The following is a 17684-nucleotide window of genomic DNA, read 5'->3' as shown; positions in this document are numbered from 1 at the left end:
AGCTTGTGTGAGAGATAATAAAAATCCAGAATATGGTTATAGTGATTTAGCTAAGGAATTATGGCTACATTAATGTTAAGGAACATAATGTTCCTTTTTTGTCCAACCCACCTTGAGTATCTTGCCATACAAGGTTTAGGTTTTTGTTTGTTTCGTTTTGTTTTTGTCAGGTAGAAGTCTTGTATTTGTCATCATTACGCATTTTATCTCTGATTAAAACAAAATGGAAACAAATCCCTTTAAAGGGAGAAGTTATAAAACACCAAGGATCAGGATCTAAAAGTTTGTTTATAATTTGTTAAGTGCTTCCTGTTTTCTCATGTGAGTCACAATAATGCTGTGGTAGATTCCATCTTCATTTCAGAAATAAGCACCTGGGAGAAACTGTTTCCTCGCTAAGGACATGTTCTAGCAACCGCCAGTGTTGAGTCCTGGGCTGGAGTTCTCTGACTCCTAAGCACCTTGCTCATCTCACTGTGCAAGGCAGACCTTTGGCCCAGTGGCACTGCTCTGTCCCAGGGGGCACTACCCATGGCCCTGCATTTTATCCTTGTCCCTGAGGGGATGCTCTGTAAACAGTGGCCGGAGGGCCTAGACCTACTGCTCCCTTCGGCTGCTTCTCAGAGGTCACTTGCTTAGAGTGGGGCTATACATGGGTTTAATTACTGTCCTTTTTAGCTTGTCTTTGATGGTGAATTACTTTGCTTTATGGAACAATAGATTCTCTGTTAATAAAAATACAGATCACATCCAGTATTTTAGCAGAAGGAAACATTCCTTAGATTTGGTAGAACTGTAGAAAACAAAAAACACCCTAATTACTTGCTTTAGAGAAACTGATAAACTGGCAAGTGGCATATTTAGTATCAATACTGTGACTGTGTTAGTCATAGTAGAAAGAGCTGTTTATAGATTCCTAAAAAATACTCACAATCATTATTTGTATATATTGCTTGCCACTTGATTTGGCATGGACCTGAAGTGAAACCAGTTTTATTTATTTTGTGAGGTAAATAAATAAAGTTAGAAAACAGGTCAATTTCATGCATGCAAGGTTTTATAGTAGAAAAAAATGCATTGCACCTGTTCTGACCCTTTACATTTGAGGTTATTTGTTTTCAAACTTGACCCCAAGCACCATTTCAGACAACTGTATAATTAATTTGTTAGATAAAGCATAAGGATATTTTATTTGTTTTGATTTCTAGCACTAGGGTGGAGTAGTAGCTGGAATTACTAACCTATTGTATGTAGCAGTTAATTAAAGAAAAGCATTAACTATAGGAGAACACCACCACTCCTGTTGTCTTGTATCAGTATAAAAAGGCAGTAATTTTTTTGACAGCCACTGATTGGAAAGTTGCTTGCAGCCTTCCAGAAGCAAGGGGGTACATGCTGTGGATCAATAACCGGCAAATTTTCCATTAAAAAGAATACCTGAGCAATGTTCCAAATAGCCACTGGCATCTTAATTTTCCATGGAAACCTCAAATACTTGTGTGCCGAGGACAAGTCATTTTCGGACAATTTTTCCAGACTACTTGTTAACAGTTATTGCTGTCCCAAAAGGTTGACAGCCTACATGATTGATATTTCATTTACTTGTCATCACTGTTTGAGTAATGGCGAGTGCTGTATTTCTGTGGTTTTAAGGAGTATAGTCTTCTGAAAGACATTTGCCTTAGTCTGTATTCCAAAGACTGTGTCACATGTGGTTATGCTGCTATTTATATGTGTGTGTAATATATATATATAACACACTATACATACCCCCCCCACACACATTTTTATATCCAAAGAAAGAAAGAGTTGGTTTTCTTTACAGTATGAAAGTCCTTGGAGAACAGAGTATACTTCCATTAATTCATAAGTATCAAAAATCCACTTTCACTTTGTTTTGAGGTCAGAGCACTTTAGATTTGTTAACTAGTGATTCCCAAGGTGAAGTAACATTTTATTTTGGAACAAAATCAATTATAATAACTTTTATGTACATAAATGGAATAGAAAGACATATATGTGTAACTTGTAAAAAGAAATTAATGATTATCAAGGAGGGATTTCCTGGAAATTAAATAATAGGTGTTTTTAATACACAAATATCAAGTGCTGCTCTTTGATAGGCCTTCAAACAAAATCAGCATTTTTTTTCACTGATACTTTCCTATCAAGACCATCATTTCTTTGTTGGTCATGTATTCAAAGAAGCAAAGGCATAGAAACCATGTATGAAGTTAGATGGACAGATGCTTACCGATTAGCATGTAAGGGAAATGGGAATCACATGAAAATATAACCCACTGAATGAATTTATGAAAGAAAATGAAAATTTTTTCACTCAGAAGTTTATTTTTGTGCACAGAATATTAAAGTGAAATTTATTCTACTTACGAAAGTTTTTTTTTTTTTAAGACTTAAATATCATAGGCATGCTTCCTTGAAATTGAGCTACTTTTTAATACTGTCGTCTTTGGGTAGATCATATTTTGTTTGCTCATTTTACATTGTATAGAATTTCAATTTCTAATCTGTGTATTTTATACTCAAATATAACTAATATTTGACTAATTGGCAGATAGGTCTAGGCCATATGTGAAGTGCCTTCATTTTGCTTTGCAGATTCAAGGAAAAAGCACAAGAAACAATTTGAGAAATGTTTGCTAAAATGCTTTTTGTAAACCATTGTTACCTCAGTTAAAAACAAAGAAAAACCTGGAGACTGGAGAAAGTAATAAAAAGAAATTAATTAAATAAGTGCTTTTTGTTGTTATTTTTAATACCTTTCATTTTGAAAACATTTCTAGAGATTAAATACTAACCTAAAGTCTTAACCAACATTTTAAAAGATAAATGACTATGTGGAAGAAACTCAGTATTGGACTTTAAATTCCAAATATTCAGTCTAGTCATTTTTGATGTGCAAATAGGGAAAAAATATTCTCAAGGCTGATATGTCTGTACCAGCAATTTACAAAAGTACCATGAATTAAACAACCCATAAGTGTCTGCTCTAGTATTCATATATTACTGAGTAATCTCTTTCTATGATCTCTTTGCAGTATTATTCCACAGTAATGGAACAGCAAGTAAATGGACAGTTAATAGAGCCTCTGCAGATATTTCCAAGAGGTAATGTTGAACAAATTCTAATCAACAATGATTATTTCAGTAAGCTGTTTCATCAACAGTTATGTTTTCCAAAGGTTTAAATGCACATAACATGATGTTTAGCTCTTAATTTGAAAAAACAAAAGAAGTATTCATTATCGTGGGGATTGCAGGCTCTATTACAGTTATGGCAGATAAAATATCTCATTTACTAGAGTAAATTAAACTAACTAGATTGTGTTTTTTGTTGTTGTTGTTGTTTTTGAAGTACATACTTACATTCGCTTAAAGAACTCTTTGGGGGTCCACATGGATTCTAAACGAAGGCAAATGAATGACTTTAATTTTGGGTATTTATAAACTTTGGCTCCTGATGGTAGTAGCCCATGCCATTATAGGGGAGAAAACTTTCAACTAAAACAGAACCTAAGGTTTACTGAGAGGTTTTGAGAGAGATATTTGGATAGAATGTTTGGTGGTTCCTTTTTTGGGAAAACATTTTCTATGTAGTAAAGTCCTAATAAATGGAAATTTGATGGTAAGATCTTAAAAAAATATAAGTTGATAAGAGTGAGGCTTAGTGAGTTACCTGGTCAAATAATTTTTCTTCCTCTTGTAGGTTTGACAGTATTAGTCTTGTATCAAATGCGATTGTTCAACTTTATATAAACGTGCCTTCAAAATTTGCATAATGGGACTCCCCACTGGGTCCCCTCTCTGTTCAGAGCTTTCCTGTCCTTCCTCTTAACTGTCAATAAATCTCTTGTCTTTCTGTAAAAAAAAAAAGTTTTTTTGAATAGTGGTGGAAAAGTACAATTTAATTATATACATTAAATCTTTCGTACATTTCACATTTCCTTGTTTGGGATCTAGATTTTCTAACTGATAGAACAGGTAAGGAAGTTCTGTAAGTCACTCTCTTTTACTTAACTGAAATGATTAAAAGTTAGATTTACCTTTTTAACTGATACTGTACAAATAATCATAGTTTTAGTTTCCCAATTAAACATTCTAAACTTTCATTAACTGTAACTCTGTGAAGTTTGAATGGCTCAATTAGCCAATAAATTCTCATTTGCCCTGATAAAAGTCTCCAAAGGCAGCTGGCTTGACCAACCCAGAAGAAGATCTGCGTTCAAGAGTAATGCTGTTCTTTTAGCACTAATGTGATGGTGGGGTTCAGAGTACTTGGTAGGCTGTTAATAATTGTCTACTAAAGAGCTAAGTAAGTAAAATTAGATTATTGTTAGTTTGACTGAAACAAGGGTTATGATCCAATTCTGTTGCACTTGAAAATTAAAACAAAAATGAAAAGAAATGTTGCCATTTCTGTGTGTTAGGCCAATAACAATGCTGTACCTTGTTTCTTAGTGTTTTCAGTGATTGGAGAATTGGGGCAAGTTTCAAAATTATTTCTCCACAAGAGATAATTTTTACCAGTTGAAAATGTTCATTAACTGATTTTTCTTACTTGATGACATTATGGCTGTGTTGTTAGAGGAATCCCTAGTACAGTTCCTGAGGGAATTGTAATTCCATTTCTTTTGGGGGAGGGATTCTCAATAGAATTATTTTCTTCTCTTCATCCATAACACTTTCTAATTCTATTCCTATTCTCTTATTCTGTGAGCCATTCCTATCATTCTTCCTTCCCATTCTATTGTACTCCCTCTCCTGCATGGTAACAACAATTTTGACACATGTGCTCTGTCCAGGCACTGATTCTGTTCTAATTTTAATGTATTAAGTGTTATTGTTTCCATTGTATAGATGAGAATATGAGGTTCAGTGAAGTTATGTAACTTCAGAGTTTCACAGCTTTTAAGTAGTTAATATCTTGTGAGAATTTTGTTTAAATTGTAATTTGCTTAAAATTGAAGGCATGTAAGTTAAAATGTTAGCAGAGAGTAGTACATGGGGATAGTTTGGAGAGTTTGATAGAAGTGTGGATTGTGGGGAGAAGATACGTAAAAGAAGATATGTGAGATACCATTATGTCCTAGCAAGAACACAGTGCACTCCAATAAATTATTAAATATTGTTCTTCCAAGTCAAATTTAAATTCTTCAAAAGATGAGATTCAATCTTCTATCTCTATGATGTTTTTGCATGCTGTTGTACAATTATTTTAGTTTTTTGTAGTCTGTTTGATCATTGAACTATATTTTATGTAGATAAATGAGACTATGCAAGTTTATACAACTTGGCTATAGATCTATTGGGCATATTGCATGGGTCTCCCTACTTGGTTAGAGACTCCCAAACCCTAGGATCTGTTGTTAAGGTTTATGTTTATGAAGAATCTCTAGTTTGTAAAGTGAGGACAGGAGAAAATGATTCTATTCTATTCTTAGAATCTCAGTACAATTCTCAGTACAATTGCCATGAATAGCAACTCCTAGCTCATGACCAAATCCTCTCAATAGTTAAAAGATATGTTGAATATTAATAAATATGAAAATTTATTAACATTGTAGCATAAGATTCCATCATATTTGGAAAATATGAGGTACTGGGTGGTTTGAATACTGTTAAATTTTCCAATCATAAAGGTTTGAGAAACTAATTGAGGAATAGGTAGATATAGTAGGAGAAGAGCTCATACCTGTCTCTAATTCCTTAGTCAGCCATTTTCTTCTTAAGTGAAGTTTGTAAGAGCAGTGGGTATTTCAGTGGAAGTACTCAAAAATGTTGTTTTAGGAAGTATTGTTCACTCAAGGACCAAGGTCAAATATATATGACAGCTGTTTTGTTCAAAAAGTTAATTTCCATTTCAAGGAAAGAAAATTTAGAATCTTAATTCAAATGTACTTTAGAAAAACAAATAAAAATATTTGATTAAGGTTAGCTATATTTGCTAGGAAAATCATAATAAATATGAATGTATTTGAAATATGTATCATTAAATCAGCTGATGTACTTTGTCATTATTACCCACTTCTTATTATTAAACACCTCTACATCCTGTTGTCAGAAACAGGCAAAATACATGTACTACTGAGAGAGGAAGAAAAAGAAAAAATCAAATTCGGCCTTCCCCAAACAATCAATCAAAATTGACGGCCCCTTAACATACAATATGTAGGGCACTGTAGTTTTCAGATGGAAGCAGCCTTTAACATGGGCAGGAAGCTTTTGTATTTTTAACACTTGATGAAAAAACATTTGCTGAATTGGAAATATACTAACCTGTAACTCAAGTTGGGAAACTAATGCTATTTTTCTTGGCACTGTTTTGTCTTTACACTTAAATATCAGCAAATGTCAAGATTTATGGGAAATATAATAAAATTAGTAATATCTCTACATTTAATAAATGTGACTGCTAATGCTGTGCAAACTAGTATTCAAACTTGGAATCTCTAAACATCTTTTTGGCATTAAAAGCCCTTTCTTCCACCTCCCCACCCTCAAACCCTAACTATTTTCAAAGTAGTTTTAAGTGGTAACAGTACACGATATAATAGAGTAAGGAAAGATTGTAGAAATTTGATATATGAAAGATCTCTAATCATTTTAGTTCAGTTAACTTGATTTTTATATGTTTTAAGAAGAAATTGGAATTTATATGAGGTGGTGTCAGAAAGCTCTTTGCATTTATAAATGCTCAGTCCTGCAAGTTAAAAACCCTGGTTCATAATTCCCACTTTGGGTCTTGGGAGCCACTTTTCAATCATTTCTCTCTGCTAATTTTGGTGTCACCCTCATTTCTTTTTAAACGATTCATTTTGAGCAAATTTGTAAATGGCCCTGATGTGTTCTACAATTTAGTCAATTACTGTTTCAGCCTGCAAGCCTCCTGGGGAACGGAACATACATGGCCTGAAGGTACGAATTTCAATAATTGTTTCAGTAAAGTTAGATGGATTTGTAATGCTGTGTTCCACTTATTGAAATGTCAAATAAAACTGCACTTTCTCAAGCTCTGACAAGCGATCCTTTTTTTTTTTTTTTGTAATGGGAGGTGGAGGGGGATTCATCTATAATATTTGCTCAGTGTGAATATATATACATGGGTTTTGGTGCCACATTTTCTGTTATTTGGAGTTGTTTTGTAGGTTGCATTTCTTAGAATGACCGTGGGTATTGGGCTCCTCAAAGATTTATGTGAGTGAAAAAACAGACTTCATTTCAGTGATTAATTAAGCACATAAGCATATTGCACACAGAATACCCCCCTCTTCTTTTGACATATTTATGCTGGAAACATATATCTATTTAATGTCTTTTCATTGTTCTGCATCTTTTGAATTCTATGTTTCTGCTTAAGGCAGAAAATTTAAAAGAAATGCTGGCTATTGTATTATAAACAAGCTTTTTATAATTAATTACTTAGGCCTCATTTTTCAGTGAATAAGAAACATTCTACAGTGTTCTGTTTGGTTGTAGAGCTGGAAGCATATGACAACTTGAGGTCCCTACTGATCCCTGGATATGTATTTTTTTTTTTAACATTTTGTTTTTGTATATGAAACAAGACAGAAGAGTGAACTGAATATTTCCTTCTAGAGTTGAATTCATTTGTAGACAGTGAATTGAAATTTCTTGTTTTGCTTTCTTTTTTCCTAGCACTATTTAAGTATTTAAATATTTAAGTATTTAAGTATCTTAATACTTAAATACTTTAAATACTTACATAAACAGAGTATTATGTAATATACTGGTTGTACAATTCTATAACCTATATACTGAATAGACACCAACCATGGGTCTGTCTAGCAACAAGCTAATTAACCTTCATAGGAAAATGAGAAATTTGTGGCAAATTATAGGTTAATTAGAAATGTGTCCTCAGAATATAAACTGATCAAGATTCTTTCTTGTAGGTGAATACTCGGGCTGGACCCTCTCAACACAGCAGCCCAGTAGTGTCGGATTCTCTTCCCAGCAATAGGTGAGAGCAAGCAAGTGAAGTGTACAAGATTATGATTATCTACAAAGTTGGGAGTGGGGCAAGGAAGAGGACTGTGTGATGACATCTTTTTGCTATATGATCAAAAAAGTATGTAGGTAGCTAAGAAGACTTTTGACCAGTTTGCTATTCCTAACTACCTACTGACTAAGAGAAAGGACCTCATGAGATGAAATTAGACTATTAATTTTGGTCCAGGAAGTGACTTTCCTTCAATTCCAAATGATGCAGACAGTTGAATGACTATTTTTATATCTTGATTAATCTGGTCTATAAGTTGTATAATGCTATTTTTTGTTGTTGTTGTTGCTACTTGTCCCTTTATGGCAGTGTTATTATCTACTGACATCATCAGAAAGAGGCAAAGAAAAACTGAAGTGATAAAATTTAAACTGATGAACCATTTTTGCTCAATTTTGCATCATAATACAGAAGAGTGAAGCTATGATAGAAGGAAGGTAGCTTTTATTAGTCTGTGCTAATACTGGTCTACCCTGTGCTGGATATTAAAGACGTGAATCTATTTAAAGTGTTCTGTTGAGTCTGAGAACTTCCTTCCAGATTACTGTGATTCCCAAGTAGAAGGAAGGACCTACTCAAACTGATAGGAGTTTGGTTATACAGTTAGTGTAACATCACTCAGCCAAAAAACATTATATATTGAACTTTATGATGACCCTGTGAAAGCAAATGATCTGTGTAGATACTCATGTTGGTGGCTGAGAGACAACAACACTCTTTCATTCTGTGTCCAGCTGTTGTTGTTGTCTTAGTTTGGAACTGTAAATTGTTTTAGTTTGGGACTGTGATTTGGGGTTCTGTGTTGCCTTTCATACTTCTCTCTCCCCACTTAACCCAGAGTCTTGGTTTTTTTAACCAAGCGACTTAACTGGAGGTAATTTAAAGTCTCCTCCTCTGATTCTCTTTACTCTCCTGACCCTTCCCCACACCTCACTTCCTGGACTGCTTTATTGCAGTGTCAGTAATGTGTATCCACCAGCTTTTCTGCTGTGCATCTGCCACTCAGTTTATAGTTCCTTCTTATACAATATACTCTATCTTAAAATATGGTAGCCAGGTTTTTTGCAATTGGATAGTAGTTTTGTAGTCACAGGGATAGGTCTTTTAGTTCTCATCCAAGGGTGACTCTGCCAGGAGGTACTTGTGGTTTCTCTCTTCTTACACACATTCTTGTGTGTGTGTGTGAGCCATGGTCCAGCAGAGTGCAAGCATGAAGACTGAAGGTCACTGTACTCAGTACAAAGAAGGCAGGGTATTTAATTATTATGACTATTTCCAGAAAAGATTTTCAAACAGTTTGAAAACAAGTTTGAGGAAAAACAAGGGCTTTTCACTGGTGCTCTAGTTAAAATTTCATCAGTTTTAAAAGTAGGATAGAGTTGAAAAGGATGGTAAGACAGAGAAGAAGCAGGATAACTTTTCAGTTCTTTCAGATTTGGATTCACACATAACACCATGTTTTTTGTTTTTGTTTTTTGTTTTTAAATTATGTATATTCACAGAATATTAGGACATTTGAAGATGGACAGAAATTCAGAGGTTGTCTGATCTAGTGATCTTCAGCTTTTATAGATCTACCTTAGGGATGTGACAGCCTCCCAAGTAGTGATAACAGTTTGCTCCAGTAATGATTTGTCATGGGCAAAATACAATTTGATAAAGTTCTATAGATGATTTTATTTTAATTTTTTAAAGATTTGTTTTATTTATTTATACATACAAGAACTAGGGTGTAGGATAGAGGTGCGAGTGGCGGGATGTGTTAGAGGATTCAGAGAGTCAGATTGGGGAGCAGAACAGGCATATCAACTGAGATCCACTGTTGAGGGGAGCAGCAGGCAAGACATGTGGGTCAGCTCTCTGGTGGTGATTAAACTAGTGCTGCAGTGGCTGTGGATAGCTTCATAGTGCTGAGACGTAAGCCCTTACACCACTAGGGAGGCCCCTACAGGTGATTTTAATATGCCATCCTAGGTTGGCCATGTTCTAAGATGATAGCTAATCGAAAGTATTCATTGAGTCCTTCTGTTCATTAGGTTGATCTCCTACACACTGGGAACATAATCTTATCCTTGGTGCTTGCTGTCTAATAGGCATACAGACAAAAGCCCTATAAACAAACATACAAAAAATTATACTCTACAGTTAGTGTTATGAAGGAAACAGGTTTTGAAGAGAGAAAACGTTCAGATATACTTTTAGATTTTCACAGGGTGCTTAAAGAAGAGTAACATTCCACCTATACCTGAAGTATGAGAAGGATCTAGGCATGTCACAAGCCAGAGAGGTCATTTCTGATAGAGGGAAGAGCGTAAGTAAATGCCTGGGGGTGGAAAAGAAGCTTAGTATGAGTATGTTTGTAGATGGGCCAGTTTGGCAGGAGCACAAGGAAGGTGCTGGGTTGAGGGTCAGGATGGAGAGTGAGGAGGAGAGTATTAGAAGTGATAGCAGAATAGGAGACAGACCCCAGGCCTATGGGTTGATTTTTTCCTCAGTGTTTCTTCAAGTCCTTTGACCAGCAGGAGAGTGCCATGTTGCTGCCTCTTTCTTGCTTCCCTCGTTTACTTCCCTCCTTCACCTTCATTTTGGTTGACCTTCGTTATCTTGAGGAACAAAATTGTTCTCTTCTTCTGAAACAAAGCTCTTCTCTTCTTCTGAAAAGCTCTCTGATGATTATCCACGTTCCAATTTCACCAGATACCCATTTATGAATTTCCTTAATTCCTCTGTGCTCGCTCTTATATAGCTGTTAGCACATTGTGTTATAATCACCTCTGCCCCCCAATAGATTCTCTGCTCTTTAAGTGCAGTGACTAGAGTATATTCATTATTGTATTCCCAATTCCCAGCATGATGCTTGGCACATAAGAGATAGTCAATAATGTTTGAATGAATGAACTTAAATCTATGTAAGTCCTGTCTTGAGGTCATATTCTCTCAAATCAACCAGCTTTTTGATACTACATTATTTCTAGTCCCCTTACCCTTGTGCTCTTCTCTGGATACCTCAATGTCCCTCTTAAAGTGCTATATACCCAGGTCACAATAAAATTGCCATAAAATAAAGTCGCATTTTAGTTTTAGAACGTTTTAAAAAAGTGAATTTTGGATGGCTCAAAATCACTGTGAACATACAGATAAATAAAATATTGAGTAAACTGAGGCACAAAATAATTGCCAGGTTACAGAATCTTTTTTACCAGACCAAGTTGGTAGTCAGCTATTTGCATAGTGAATGAAATCACCTTTTCCTCTGTTACTCTCTAAGTATGAATTGGTTTTTACCTTAGGTTAATGACTTTATTAAGCTGAATTTACTAATACGGTGTTTCTAAGCCATAATTAATGAAGTCAAATCTCACTGCCAAACCAAGGCCTCTCCTAAATGTCTTGGCTTTCTCCTTCTGTAAAATTAGGATGATTAATAAACTTTCCTTTTATCTTCCTCTGGTGTTAGGAACGACAGCATGTTTCTTGGATAAAAGATGTTTTGTAAATGCAGTGAATCAAATATTACTTCAACTTGCTATCTGTGGCAAAACATTGGGCATTTTTTGGTTATTTTTATTATTAAATAATTGCAACAATTAAATTGGAAATCATCTATGAGAATAAGATTATTTATTTCTTGGGGGGAAAGGGGAAGGGAGCATCTGTGTGTATATTTATGCGTGAGTGTGTAAGAGATGCATATGTACTCTAAGCAAGGTCCATACCTTAGTTTCCTTTATAAGTTAAGGATAATATCATTACCCCACAGGATTATCCTACTGCGAGGATTAAATCAGGCTAATAAATAATAGTGCCTCTTAGTGCTTGGCCATTTACTTAATAAGGTAGTTATGATTATTTTTTTTAGGTGGGCCAATTTTAGGCAGTTGATTTGAGGATTTATGTTTCATCTTTAGTCCTAGTCTTTAAAATACCTTACTGCCTTAGTGCATGGGTTCTTATGCTGGGAAGACATTGTTAAAGTCTAGACTCCTTGATTTAAGAGCACATTTTATAAAAGTAAGAGCTGAAGCTCCATAGTTTTTAATTTGATCATAGCAGGTTTAAGAAGTATTTAGAAAGAAGAATAAGTAAACTTGAAGCCTGAGATTCTTTTAATATGACTTATTAAATGTACCAAATGAGTGTGTTTTTGCTACCACCATGTAAAAATAACCAGAACCATGACCACCATTTATTGAACACTGAGCACATGCCAAGTCACTGGGGTAGGGTAAAGGTTGGGCAGGGCATGAGATTAATAAAATATGTATAAGATGTGGTAATTGTTCTCAGGAGCTCTCAGGACCTGGGGGAGGATGGGAAGAAAGACATCTATACACGTAACTAACACAATGGAGGAGAGTTGACTTGTTAAGTGTGTAGAGTAAAGACTAGAGTTAACAAGTTTTAAATTAGAGGAGTTGGCCCCTCAGCTGTGAACTTGTCAATCTGCCTGTTCTGCCCCCCCCCCTGTCTCTGGTGAATCTTCTCACTGCCCTTGCACCTCTGGCATGTACCCCAGTTCTGTATGCATACATAAATCTTAAAAAAAAAATTAGAGGAGCTGGTATTCTTTTTCCCATGCTACCAAATGGGTGGATATATATATATATTACTATTTTTAAAAGATTTTATTTATGTATGCATACAGAAATAGGTGCAGGCCAGAGGTGCAGGGGCAGTGAGAGAATTCGCCAGAAACAGAGTAGGAAGCAGAGCAGGTGGATCAATAAAGTACACTGCTGATGGTAGCAGTGTGCGGGTCAGGAGAGGTCTGCCATACCATGTGGGTCACCTCCCGGGCAGGGATCGAACTCTCACTGAAGCAGCTACAGCTTGGCTTAGCTTCGCCTCATGGTGCAGTGCTCCAACCTGCTGTGCCATCAGTGAAGGCTAAGTATAGATATAACTTAATTATAAAGCTGGGATTGTAGAACCTACCTTGACCAATTTCCTTGGACTTATCTACAGAAATATTTACATGGTTAGAGAAAAGCATTTTCATATTTTTTAAATAACTCTAGAAACTGGGTCTCAAATAGGAAAAAAAAGGAAAATCAAGGCAGTTCAAATTAACTCCTACTGTGTGCAAGACATATAGTGCTTTTTGTCATATTTTGTTTTATTGGTTTCTCTGTAAAGCTGCAGTTGATAGTTTCCTTATTTTATAGAAAGTAAATTGAAGTTCTAAAAGAATGAGAAACAAGTACCAGGATTTATTTCCGCTATGCATTTGCTTTCTGGGCAGCTGAATTGTAAGTCTTAACAATAATGAATGATCACCTCTTAAACCTATCTCTTTTGCCTTTGGAATTCTGTAATCTTCTTTTGCTACATAAACTAGCCACTGAAAGACTACCCAGCAGAATTAAGCCAAAAAGAGGTCCCTGAAGTAGGCCTTATAAGAATCTAGCTTCATTTTGATTATGCTTTCAATTATTACTGAGGTTTTAGTCTCTAATCCTTCACCATTTGGCCAGTTGTTTTTGGAAGACTATAAGGAGTACAGATCATACTTACATCTAACAGGTTTTTCTTTTTTTAATCTGAAATTTGCAATGGTGTTCATAAGTGTGCATGACCTTACTTCTAAAACTTACGTTTTCTTCTTTTAGCTTAAAGAAGTCATCTGCTGAACTGAAAAAAATATTAGCCAATGGCCAGGTAGGTGTCATGGCATATTAAGATTTTCACATAGTTACCTGTTACTTTTCCGTTTTTCTATCTATAGCTTAATGAGAATCAATGAATTTCCTCCCGTCATAAATGAATCACATGACTTCACTTGATTGGCAGAACAATTTGGAGCACGTTTTTCAAACCTTGCTAATGGGTTTCACTCCCAGCAGATTGAAGCGCCATGCACACACCCTGCTGCCATCTCAGTTTAAAAAGAGTTAATCAGTTCTGAACAGGTGTGTCAACTCGTGGGTTGTTGAAATGGCCTCACATCCTGAGGTGCCCGTTTCTTTCATTATCTATGGGGAGAAAAGGAAAAACTGTTACTTTCTTAGCTTAGTTCCTTCTTTTGTCCTGAAACCAATGCTGACTTTTTAGGGGACCAGAATCCTAGCAAACCTCTGGCATTTGAAACTCCTGAGCTTTAGCAGCTTTAGCCCTTGGTTTGCTTAGTCGACTGGTCATCTCAAGCTGAATGACCTAACCCAGGCACTGAGGTTACAAACAAGCCTGCAGGCCAGTTATTTTTCACTAATTTTGATTCAAGTAAATGGCCACGTCTGAAATAGTATAGTGCTTTTAAACATACACTGGTAAATTAAGCTACCTACAGGGTCCTCGATTCTTCAATAGCAACATAAATGTGTTTTAATGTTTGTTATAGTGGAAGGCCTTTGATAGCCTTGGAGGCAGGCGCCTGTCCATTGCGATCAAGCTTGCCTATTAGGCTCTATTGACTGAGACATCTGTGTCACTGCAAATAAAAGACTCTTATTGATTTTCTTAACTGCTGTTCACTTCCCGTCCATGTTTCGAAGGCTGAAATCTTAATTATCTCAGATGCTTATTCAGTGCCTTCACACGCTGACCTCTCCAAGCTTCATTGGCATTTCATGAATCAAGTACTTGGAGTGGAGCATGTCAAGAAGACAAAGCTGGGGCTTCATGCTTGTTCTTTAATATCACCTGTAACTTTGTGGTCTAATAGATGTGCATGCTTTAAAATGGAAGTGCTTCTGGAGCCTTGGCTTATTTAGCACACAATCCCTTGAATACAGTTAGAAAAAGTAAGCTTATCTGGTTCTGACATCTGATTGTTTTCAGAGTGTGTGAATTCTAGTCCAGAAATATTCTATATACAGTGTAAGGAGAATCTGGTGCTGCATGTATGTTCTCAAAATTTTAAATCACGTTTATCTAATACTTTAACTTAGAGCAGCCGAAGGTTTGTTTGCGACTGTGGACCGTGTGTATGTACCCCCAGTAGTCTGCATTCAGAACTTGTGTGAAGCGCCTGACTAAAAGCAGAAATATTGAGGCCGGGATATTTATGTATCTTTGCCATGCTTGCATTCTAGTTACTAATTGTAATTTATGTATGAGTCACTTGTGTTCTTCAGCTGGAAAATATATTTCAAAATTGACATAAATTAAGAAGCTTTAACTACATTTGTTCAACCCAGGCAATGGAAAATAACCTGTCATTGCTTCCTCTTTACAAAGTGAAAAACAGTTTATTTTCACTGCAAAAAAATAAAACATTTTGAAATGTTTCTAGTGTTTTGATAACAAACCTAGTATCATAAATATCTTAGTGGTCTCAGTTACGCCGTTCTCCATGGTAGAAGACTGCCACAACAAACATTTTTGACACTTAGAGATTGTTTATTACTTTCCCTTGGGAATGCAGTAACCCCACATTAAACAGTATGGCATTTTCTTTCTTTTATGGATTAGCCTTTGTTGTATTTACTTTTATTCACAAAGCAAACAAAACAAAACATCCTACCTTTGGCAGTCTTTAGAATACCACCTTCTGCTAATTCCTCCATTCCTCAGTGCTGTAGGGTAACTGAAGCGGGAGCAAGATTGCATTGTGGTGAGGTACTGTGTACAGTTGTGGGGTCAATAAATTTCTGGGCTGAGCACTGACACCACTTGATATGGAAGATGTAAGTCACATTTAACGATACTTTAACACTTGAGCATAGTTTTTTGTTTTAATGGTTTATATGCTCTCAAGCATTAATAATGATTTGCCTTCCCACTAGCCTCCACTTAGATTTAATAAGGAATTCATATTAATCATTAAAAGAAAGGGACATGATTCTTCAAGATAATCAAATATTGACAGGTTAGAAATAGCTTTCTGCCTGGGTTCATTGATATAGGTTATGTGATATAAATATTTATTTCTTTTCTGTCACTCAGAGTAAATGCCACCAATTGATTCAGCATTGATATAGTGTCAACAGTTCATAAGAAACATTTGACTGGCTTGTGTTTTCCGATTAGTCTCTGCTCTATAAAGTGGGATTTACTAAATCTCTCCAATTGTCTGCTCATAGAGTGTGACTGCTCTCTGAAACCATTATTGCTTCGATTTGTGAAGCAAAGGTCTGGTGATAGGACTAGTTTCTGTCAGACCTTTACATACAAAATAAGGATTAATTGAGCATTTTTATTCTAATGATTTATAAGCGATAGCTACTGATTCTTCTTAACCCAACCAGACAATAAACAAAGAATATTTTCTTTGGTGATCCATAATTGAATTCCATTTCATTTCCCCATTAACTTTATTAATATTATATTAAATCAAGCAGTTTTTGAAAAGTTTTAACATTTAGTCTTGGGAATGGAGACATTGTTTTCCTGTTACACTGCTTTATGATGGAGGTTTCCTTTTTTCCCAACCTAAAAACAAGCAAATCATAAGATTTTTTTGGCATGTTTTATTGAGAGCTATAAATCAGTACCACTTAGATAGGATGTTTCTCAATTCAGTTTTAGTGCCTTATCATCTTTTCAACATTGGCCCTTGATTTGAAACTGATTAGAAATGGCCCAGTGAGTAAATTTACAGACTTAGAAAGAAAAGTGCAGTCACTCCAAGGATGCATGACTTTAGCCTTTGCCATATCTAGAGTTGTTTCCCCTCTTGTTTCTTAGATTTTGTAGGAGAGGGTGCCAATCTTTACTTATTCCTTAAAAAAATCAAGTATACACATAGTAAGCAGACAGATCTAGAACTAATACTGATCCTGCTGTATCTCTGGCTGTTATTTCAAGAACTTCAAATGCCTTTGGAGTTTAGATAAAAAATTGGGGGGAAAAGTACACATTCTAATATACAAATTAGTTTTAAAACTGTATATCACCAACATATACAGATGTTGAATTCTTCCAGTTCACCACAGATGGTATGTGAAGACTGGAACATAAATGAGTCTGCATGTATAAGTCCAACTACACAACCCCTTTTCTGCCACACAGACTCAGCCTTGCTGCCTGCACCTCGCCCTCCACAAAGGGCCCATTGCTGGTCATCTTTTCCAGGGCTGGGAAGCTGAACTCCTGTGGCTTTTTCTTCCTCCTTCCTCACATCTATTCTAGGCTGTATTTATTTTGTTTCAGTCAAAATGAAATTTTTATTTTACCTTTTTTTTCCCCATCTGAAGAGCTATGCGATTTTTGAATTATTTCTCTTCATAAAAACAAATACCGTAATGGAAGAGACTGCTTTTCATTTGTGAGCACACTTCGGTTGATTGTTTGCCTTCCTGAGGGCCACCTGACCACAGATGAAGAGGATGTCCCTGCCCGATACACATGAGATCAGCTGCAGAGGTGTGACTCTGAGTGGAGTGTATTGAGAGGCCAACTGTGGCCTTGACTACCAGTTCACCTGACCTAAGTGAATTAATCTTAAATAGTCTCAAAATGCTATAAAATTCTTTACTCTTTGAGACTTGCTTCCAACTATAATGCTTTAAATAAATGTATTCTATAGTTTTAGAAATTCTACTTTTGTGTCATAAGAAGAACTCTTTCTGTGCTTCATTTTGAAAAGTTTAATTAAAATGTGCGTCTAAACTAAAAAAGGCAAATATATTATTATTTGCTGATCCCTTTAGTGATATTGATCGAGTGAAATAATAATTTTGTTCATAGCTATGAAATTCTTAAG

At 35.6% G+C, this 17684-nt stretch overlaps 1 protein-coding gene across 1 annotated transcript in view; it reads left to right on the top strand.

Annotated features, from left to right (window-relative positions):
• Positions 1-17684, top strand: part of MAP2K5 (mitogen-activated protein kinase kinase 5) — a 244151-nt gene that overhangs the window by 31409 nt on the left and 195058 nt on the right. Inside the window, exons 4-7 of the mRNA XM_004687642.2 lie at positions 3060-3129; positions 6896-6936; positions 7935-8002; positions 13651-13699. Of these exons, the coding sequence (XP_004687699.1) occupies positions 3060-3129; positions 6896-6936; positions 7935-8002; positions 13651-13699 (228 nt within the window). The remainder of the gene's footprint in view (positions 1-3059; positions 3130-6895; positions 6937-7934; positions 8003-13650; positions 13700-17684) is intronic.

Source organism: Condylura cristata, unplaced genomic scaffold (assembly GCF_000260355.1).
Source record: "Condylura cristata isolate star-nosed mole 26May11 unplaced genomic scaffold, ConCri1.0 scaffold00023, whole genome shotgun sequence".
NCBI lineage: Eukaryota > Metazoa > Chordata > Mammalia > Eulipotyphla > Talpidae > Condylura > Condylura cristata.
Note: the sequence above shows the minus strand (reverse complement) of the source record. Positions and strands in the feature narration are given on the sequence as shown.